At 42.2% G+C, this 8,978-nt stretch overlaps 1 protein-coding gene across 1 annotated transcript; it reads right to left on the reverse strand.

The window, feature by feature from the left end:
* Positions 1 to 5,885: 5,885 nt before the first annotated feature.
* On the reverse strand, positions 5,886 to 8,580 carry LOC134870477 (piggyBac transposable element-derived protein 3-like). Its single transcript, XM_063892661.1, has 3 exons — positions 8,359 to 8,580; positions 7,636 to 7,869; positions 5,886 to 7,441 (listed from the first exon to the last, which is right to left on the reverse strand). Exons 1-3 carry the CDS (start codon positions 8,414 to 8,416, stop codon positions 6,393 to 6,395), a joined length of 1,341 nt encoding a protein of 446 aa, XP_063748731.1. The 5' UTR covers positions 8,417 to 8,580; the 3' UTR covers positions 5,886 to 6,392.
* Positions 8,581 to 8,978: the final 398 nt, after the last annotated feature.

Below are 8,978 nucleotides of genomic sequence, written 5' to 3' on the forward strand. Positions count from 1 at the left end.
CCTGCTGAGCTGTAAGCATTGTCAGAGGAGGAGAGGGCGAGTGAGTGATGATCTTTATCTAGATTACTGTGGGTGCTCGGTGTGTGTGTGTGTGTGTGTGTGTGTGTGTGTGTGTGTGTGTGTACACGTGTGTGTGAGATGAGTCATCCTCAACCTTAAACACCCCCTATAATCACAACATCAACACAGCAGAAGACGCTCGCTGCTGGCACAAACATTCCCACACTGAGCTGTGGACGAGGACGTGTGTGTGTGTGTGTGTGTGTGTGTGTGTGTGTGTGTGTGTGTGTGTGTGTGTGTGTGTGTGTGTCAAATAGTTTTGGTGATGACAGTTCTGTTATTGTTGAGTTTGGGTTTGCTTCAGGGATTATCTAACACTGTTTTCACCCTGAAGAATCTCCTCTCCATCTCAAACATTGGGAAGGACTAAAATAAAAGTGTGTGTGTGTGTGTGTGGGGGGGGGGGGCGTAAACCAGGGAGGTAAATGTTAAATCATAAAGGTTAAAAGGTGGTCATATCTAGGCAAAAAACACCTGTTGGAACAAAGGCTTACGTTTAAGTTACTTTCAATGCAAGGGTTTTAGAAATCATCAAATATTTAAAGTTATATCCAAAGGAAAGTGACGTAGAAATCCTAATTAATTAGCCATAGTTATTCTTAAAGCAGAAAATATACAATTATGACTGGTTTTAGCTCTTCAAATGTGAGGATTTGAGCCTTTACATTGACAAATATCACATCAAACTTCATTTTAAATAAAGGTAAAGATTTGTGAAGTCAAAATATTTTTCCTTTCAAGTTTTTGTAGAAAAATATTATTTTTTTCTACAAAAACTGACAAAATTAAGAAGTACCCAAATTATTGGGTTTATAAAAAGTGTTTTTTCACAGCTTGCAACTCTGGGTAACTTTTAACCATTAAAACTGTTTAAGTAAAGGATGCTTTATCCAAATTAAATCAGATGGTAGGTAGCAGCAGGTAACTCAATCTGATTCAGACTGATCTTAAGTGTTCACCCTCCACTCTGTGCTTTTCCTCGACAGGCAGCAGTACTATGATTGCATCTGTGTGTACGTGCATGAATGTCCGGCGGTGGGTGGGGGTGAGTGTGTGTGTATATGTGTGTGCTGTTGCTGTTGTGGAGAGAGTGTGTGTGTTTGTTGTGGAGATGTGGCGGTGCAGTGAGTGGACAGTGAAGAGAGCCATTAGAGGAAAGACAGTCGCTGATTAGCTAAACTACTGAACTTCTTTTCTACTTCACTTATCACCCCCCCCACACACACACACACACTCAGAGACAGACGCACACACTCAGAGACAGACGCACACACTCCTGGTATCAGTGTCCTGACCACTCATTCATGCATTGGGTAAACTCACTGTATGCATTTTTAGAAAAGCGATCAACCAATAGAGCTGAAATAAATTACATTGTCATTTATTTGTGGTGACGTGTGCAACAACTGTACGTGTGTGTGTGTGTGCATTTGTACATGTATGCATCCTAGTGTGTGTACATACTGTATCTCCAGAAATACTTGTGCTTGAGTGCATATGTGCATATAAGTGAGTGTGTGAGTGTTATCGGGGCTGCAGAGTGGAGTGTGTCTGTGTCTGAAGGACTACAGCTGAGTCTGCAGTGATTAGAGCAGATAAACAGAGAGGAGAGCAGAACACACACCTTCATCATGACGGATTCAAAGAGGCCCTTTCCTGTAGTGTGTTCTATAGATTTGTGTGCGTGTAAATGGTCTGCAAAGGTTAAAACCTCCCTTGAACCATCACATGAGCATTAAATGTACTTACTAGGTCAAAAACGTCCCTCTTACTGTACTATTTGGAGCTTAAAATCAACACAAACAAAGGGTTTAAAATGACGTACAGCCACTCGAGGCAACATCATTTGTTTGGACAGGAGATAAACGACAACATTTTGTATGCTATATGGGGTCTTTGGAGAGCACACTTGAAAAAGGAGACTTCTACTCGACTCTAAATTCAGATCCAGATCATGAATCCAGCCGTCCTCTGCACTGTCCTCAGAAATACCATCAGATCTCTGTGTTAGCAACAAAGCAGTGCACTGTCGGAGCAGATTTGGACACCACGTTATTTAAAAAAGCTGTCTGTTTTTGTTTTTGCGTGTGGGGGGGGGGCTGTTCCCGTCGTCTTCTCAGAGGTCTCTGGGGAGGAACCAGAAATAATGACCCTGTGACCCCAGAGGCAGATGATGGAGGTTTTGGGACGGCTCTCTGACGTCAGAAACACAAAGACATTTTGGATAAACCGGCCGTGTTTACTCAGCTGACGGAGCGAAGACAGGGAGGCAAAACTGAAGGGGAAGCGGGGTAAAAATAAAAAGGAGAGGCATGGATGTGAGGTAGAGATGTAGGGGATTTGACAAAAAGCCAGATGAGAGACCCAAGAGAGACGAGAGGATCTGAAGATGAAAGAGAAAGTGGCACAATTTACCCTCAGGGACGGGAATGAGACTGAGATTACACTTTGATCATGAGAAAGGGCCTAAAAAACACCCAAATACTGTATTTAAAGTTAAGTATGACCATTATATATGCTTCTTCTCTGGCTTTTTTACAGACCCAGAGTTATAGCTAATACAAAATGTATAGAAACAAATAAACTATTGAAATATGAATGCAGAAGTATTTCAGGACGCTGGTATTCACTTTAGTTACCCGTTTCCTTGCAGGTCTATATTATTAATAATACAAAAATATTTAATTTACTATTCCTAGAAGTAAAAATGAAGAAGTATTTGAAGTATATTTAAATACTTCTAAACTGTGCATGCAGAGGTTCTACACTGTGGTATCACTACTTCTACTTGAGTAAAGCATCTGATTACTTCTTCCACCTCTGAGAATGATGCAAATTGCTGCAATATGGGCGATTAAAATGCAAGAAAAAGGGGTGAAAATCCAAACGGGAGGAAGTATGGAGGAGGGCGGAGAGGATAAAGAAGAAGTGGTGGAAATAAATTAGCAGAAATGCTGTTTTTCTACCTATATTTCACCAAAGTAGAGCAAAAGAAAAATATATAAGAGCACAAAGAAACTCCCACATTGTTCCCTGAGTAACACATTGAGTTAATTAATGGAGAAAGAACAAAGTTGGACGTGATTTTTTACGACGTTGCGAAGCTAAAAGGACAAAGTTCAAACCATATTTTTGTGAAAAGCAGAAAAACTTGGTAATTTCAAGACGTTCAAAGTGAAGCCAGATTTTTGTTCTTGGCCGAAGGAAGCGCTCTCTTGTAAGAGCTCCAAAACACTCTGATGCCAGAATGTGGATGCTTGTGGAAAGCCATCGACACTCGTATTAATTACACCGACGTGATCCGAGTGAAGTTTAATACGCTAATAAAAGTTTAGTGGAGTTGGTGACTCACTGCACACACAAGTGATGCTCAAACTGCAGGGAGTTCCAGTTACTTCTACTCAAAGTTCTATAGGAATGAGTCTGTAAACCCGGGAATGAGTCAGCACTTTCCCACCAAGGTCACCTCTTTCTTTGTCTAGTCATGTGACTCTGCTGTAGTTCCTTTATAGCCCAACTTTAGCCGCCTTTAGCTTAGCGGTGGTGACGTGAAGTCATGTGACCGTGCTGTAGTTCCTTTATAGCCCAACATTAGCCGCCTTTAGCTTAGCGGTGGTGACGTGAAGTCATGTGACCGTGCTGTAGTTCCTTTATAGCCCAACTTTAGCCGCCTTTAGCTTAGCGGTGGTGACGTGAAGTCATGTGACCGTGCTGTAGTTCCTTTATAGCCCAACATTAGCCTCCTTTAGCTTAGCGGTGGTGACGTGAAGTCATGTGATCGTGCTGTAGTTCTTTATAGCCCAACATTAGCCTCCTTTAGCTTAGCGGTGGTGACGTGAAGTCATGTGACCGTGCTGTAGTTCCTTTATAGCCCAACATTAGCCGCCTTTAGCTTAGCGGTGGTGACGTGAAGTCATGTGACCGTGCTGTAGTTCCTTTATAGCCCAACATTAGCCGCCTTTAGCTTAGCGGTGGTGACGTGAAGTCATGTGACCGTGCTGTAGTTCCTTTATAGTCCAACATTAGCCGCCTTTAGCTTAGCGGTGAGACGTGAAGTCATGTGACCGTGCTGTAGTTCCTTTATAGCCCAACATTAGCCGCCTTTAGCTTAGCGGTGGTGACGTGAAGTCATGTGACCTGTGCTGTAGTTCCTTTATAGCCCAACGTTAGCCTCCTTTAGCTTAGCGGTGGTGACGTGAAGTCATGTGACCGTGCTGTAGTTCCTTTATAGCCCAACATTAGCCGCCTTTAGCTTAGCGGTAGGGACCTGAAGTCATGTGACCGTGCTGTAGTTCCTATATAGCCCAACATTAGCCTCCTTTAGCTTCGCGGTGGTGACGTGAAGTCATGTGACCACAGTGGAAAGGCAGTAAACAACATGTTATGTAGTTGTGTGTAGATTTCACACTTAAGGACCTTTAATTTAACGTAAGAAAAAGGAGATCAAGTGTCAAACAATATGGCCCTGCTGATGAAAGACGATCACACAGAAGTCAGTTTTAGAAAGCAAACACATTTAGTTTCATCTGCTATGAAGGAGTTGTTGGCCCAGTCTGATCTCTCAGCAGTAGTGGATTCCTTCAGCAGAAGCTAATAGTCTGCTCTCAGATCAATCCCTCTTCTGATGCTGGGATCCACACACACACTTTACACACTGAACATGAATCAAACAGGCAGAGGGAGTCGATAGATGTTTCTGGAGCCTTCCCTGCTTCTTCTTCTCTCTGCATAACCCTCGCGGGCTGCCATGTGTAGCTTTAACATGGTTTTTTCTCACGCCACGCTGGGACCTTTTCAGGGGTTTTCCCTCCCAGTCTCCCCCACCACAGGGCACTGCCTCCCTCACTGAGGATTTCAGGAGGTCTGCTTCGCTTCATTCAGACTTGAGATCCTGAGGGTAGCCCCGTTTTCAGGCCACCAATCAACCAACCTTAGCATATTTTGTATTTATTTCCAATGAGGAGATCCCAGTTTAATCCATTTCTGATATTTTGACATGTTTTTAGGGCTTGTTTTAAGAAAAATCTGAAGAAAATAATCAAGATCTTTTCAACATTTTGGCTGAAAAATGTTCTTTGTATCCTAACAGATTACATTGGGCACGTTGGAGTACTTTTTAACCTTTTTACTTTATGGTATTTCAACAAACAAAAAAGATCTATTCTTAATATGGTTCTATAAGAAATAGACCATTTATTTTCAGAAATATCTACTTTGACCGGGTCGACTGTGAGGTCTAAAAGCCGCCATCATCTTCCTCCCCTTTTTGCAAAATGCATCTATTCCTGTCTCCTCCTCCTTCTTCTGTGCTTTTACACTCCAGTTCTCCAGCCTCTATCTCTTCTCTACCAGCACATCAAAACCAACTATAGCTCAAGACGGGCCACCGCTGCCTCCCACCAGGTCCCATTAAAGACAGCAGAGAGAAGATGGGACTGAAGGGAGGGAGTGGGAGAACAGGGAGGGACATAATGAGAGGAAATGAGACTGCGAATACATGGAGGTGGACAGGTAGAAAAAAGGTGAGATGCACGGGGATAAATGTCTACTTTGATCATGAGGAATGGCGGCAGAAATACCCAATTTTGAGCTTTTGAGAGTTTTTAAATTGTCTGCTACTTTATACAGCACAGGTTCTTTATGATAATACAAAAAACTAATCAAATAGTGAATTATGATGCATTATGGAATGATTGGTAAATTAGCTTGACCTCTATCAGCTGAAAAATGAATGCATACCTCATTTTAATCCAGTCAAATTATGAATTTCCCCTGAAAATCTGCATTTTGCATAATAAGCCCTTATAGTTTTGGTGCTCCTAAGACCCGAGCTGTTTTTTTATATGCATTTTTTATTTCTCTTTGCTATTTGGGCTTATTGGAACCTGATAAGTATAAAAACTAAGTATCATCTTTTGACATGATGTACTTTTAGAGAAAAATGATGTCCACATATGTGGACACTGGGTCTGAATTTCCATAAAACACATTAAAGTCACCTTTTTGTAATAGAGTGAAAAACTATTTTATTTCAACCTTGAACACAGCAGTTTTTTCAACTTTCAACTATTGTTTGTGTTTTGAACATCATTGTGAAAAAACACAACAAAATGAAGAAAAACAAAACATTTTTGCCCCCTTTGGAGAGTCACAGTTACAGTATGTGTTATGTGAAATTTTGCATTGCAGCAGTGTGTGTGTGTGTGTGTGTGTGTGTGTGTGTGTGTGTGTGTGTGTGTGTGTGTGTGTGTGTGTGTGTGTGTGTGTGTGTGTGTGTGTGTGTGTGTGTGTGTGTGTGTGTGTGTGTGTGTTGTGCTGCAGTGTATGTGTGTCTATGTGTGAAAGGCTGTGTAACAGTTGCGATCGCCTTGCAAGCACAAGAACACTTTGCAGGTCACACAACGCACTCGGGTTCTTCCAGTGCAGCCTGCTACCCTGCAGCGCGCCGCATTCTTCAGGCTGATCATCTCTGGGAGATGGGCATTCGCCCTCCTGCGGACCGAGACATGGGGCACTGCCGTCACAGGACGTTTGTTCCCTTGATTTGAGTTGTCTTCTTCCTCTGACTGTTCAGAGAGGTCTGCATGGCTTCCTTGACCGTGATGCTGGGCCAAGAGGGTCGTAGCAATTTCTGTACGGAACTCAAGGAACTGCATGATGCTCTTCTTTGGTGCAGCACATATTGCGAGGTCTTTGCGGTAGAGTAGCCAGCTGTTACCTAAAGCCAGATCTGTGAAGTGCATTAGCATCCGCATCGTCCACTTCTTAGTACGGGCACTCATGCGATAGTAGCTAATCATTCTATCGATCAAATCCACTCCACCCATCTTGAGGTTGTACTCACGGACAATGCTTGGTCGCGAGACAGTCACATACTGTTTCAATTTCTTGTCCCAGCGCTGGCAGGTGTCTTCAGGCTCTGTGCCATGAACACCAGACATCATCAATACTGGTTTGTTGTCATACCACTTCACTACACACAACTTTCCGTCTTCAGTGGAAAGTTCTGATGAGGTACCTCTTCCTGTGTTTTTCATGGTTTTGTCAGAGGGTAGCTTCTCCTTCGCGCCAGCGAGTCTGTTCTTCATTATTGTACCAGTAATGTACATCTCCTTCTTCATCATTTGTTCCACACCTCGGATGCTTGTGAAGAACCGGTCACAATACACTTTTGTGCCACGATGCAGAGTTTGACACAGACGAGCCAAGACTAAGCCTCCCAACCCCAGGCCCACCTCTTCTTCGACCTGCTCAAGCAGTGCACCTGTACCTTGATACAGATCAAAGTCCAGCACAATGCCATCTGCTGTAGCACAAACGAAGTTCTTGATGCCAACTGGGTTTGGCTTCATTGGCAGATATTGTCTGCATGGACAGGCTCCTGTGAAAGGAATCATCTGCTCATCAATAGATGCGCATTCAGGTCGATTCTGAGACTTGCAGGGATGAACCTGTATCTGTCCCTGTCCCTGAACCTGTCAACAAGTGTTGTAAATAAGCATTTTGCTTCCTATCCTTCACCTAGCCCTTAGGCCCTGCCTAAAATAAACAAATATCCACTGGGTCTTGGCTAACCATTATTTGCACCACGGAGACGTTTACGTCCTCTGCTGTGCTCAGTGGGCTGAGGAATGGGGTCCTCATCATCACTACTGTCATCCTCATCCTCACTGCTGCTTCGCTCCTGTGTTCGGGGTTGGTAATTGGCATCCAGGATGGGATCATCGTTGTCAGACAAGTCTTCCAAATCTGAGTTGTCTCCATCATTTAGCCAAAATTGCTCCAATGCTGTTTGCACAGAAAAACGCTCTGGAAATAAAAACATGAAAAAATCAAATACAAACCAATGTCATTTATATATGTATGTATTTCTTTGTTATTTATTTCACTGGGACAGCTTTTCAACTGCACCAGAGATAGCTATAAACAACTCTAGCTATTAGCTATAGCAAGGCACATTTTTACTAGCATATTAACATTTTTAACCCAACTAATTTATGTATTTATGTATGTATTTAGTTATTTAATTGTTATTTATTTCATTGGGACAATGTACAGCTTTTTAGCTGCACCAGAGTTAGCTATAAGCTATTTTACTCGTGCACATTTTTGCTAACATATTAGCATTTTTGACCAACCTAAGTCCCAATGTACACATACGTGTACATCATGTTTAGCAGCATACCAAATTGTTATTTTCACACATTTTTTGTCAAATTTGCATGTCATGACAAACGTACAATGCTTTGATAAATATCTAAATCAGAAAAAGCCTTGAAATATGATAGGACTTCTTACCTTGTCGAGGTTTGTGTTTGGAGCTGCCACTTGAATTATCCCTTGTGTTTGCCGCCATTTTTAATTCTTACCGTAGTGTGTTGTACTCTTCTGACACCACCAGATGACAGTGTAAGTGTCCACATACTTGGCCATGAGGCGACAGTTCAGCAGAATTAACGACTGTGGTCATATGACCAAAAATGTGATGTCCACGTATGTGTACGCCAGGTCCTAGGAGGTTAAGTAAAGTATACTAACAACACAGTATTTCCACAGTGCTGTATAACTGCTTTTACTTAAGTAATGGATCTTAGTTTTTATTTAACCTCTGAAAAAAGATGCAAATTGCTGCAATATGCACAAAAACAATGCAGAAAGTGCTGAGTGTCAAAAGGGCCGTACTCACTGATGTGTTGGTATTCTTTTTGAGGTGCAGGCTCTACAGGGACGGGCAGATACAGCATACACATATCAATTAACCGCAAAATGACAAATTGCCTTTGTATTTTTCTCCCCCTGATTTCTCCCTTTGCTAATTTAATGATCAAATCGTTGACAGCACGAGATAGTCCTCATAGCATACATTAAACTACACTGAAAACATTCATTTAAAAAGCCTCTTCTGCGTGTCCACATTA

Source organism: Eleginops maclovinus, chromosome 10 (genome assembly GCF_036324505.1).
Source record: "Eleginops maclovinus isolate JMC-PN-2008 ecotype Puerto Natales chromosome 10, JC_Emac_rtc_rv5, whole genome shotgun sequence".
In the NCBI taxonomy this organism is placed as follows: domain Eukaryota; kingdom Metazoa; phylum Chordata; class Actinopteri; order Perciformes; family Eleginopidae; genus Eleginops; species Eleginops maclovinus.

Excerpts from the sequence above, each read along its gene's own strand:
- LOC134870477 (XM_063892661.1), bottom strand. The coding sequence starts at position 8,416 with ATGGCGGCAAACACAAGGGATAATTCAAGTGGCAGCTCCAAACACAAA. Across the intron at positions 7,870-8,358 it reads CAAACACAAACCTCGACAAG|AGCGTTTTTCTGTGCAAACA; the intron begins GTAAGAAGTCCT and ends TTTTATTTCCAG. Across the intron at positions 7,442-7,635 it reads TCTCCGTGGTGCAAATAATG|GAGCCTGTCCATGCAGACAA; the intron begins GTTAGCCAAGAC and ends TTCCTTTCACAG.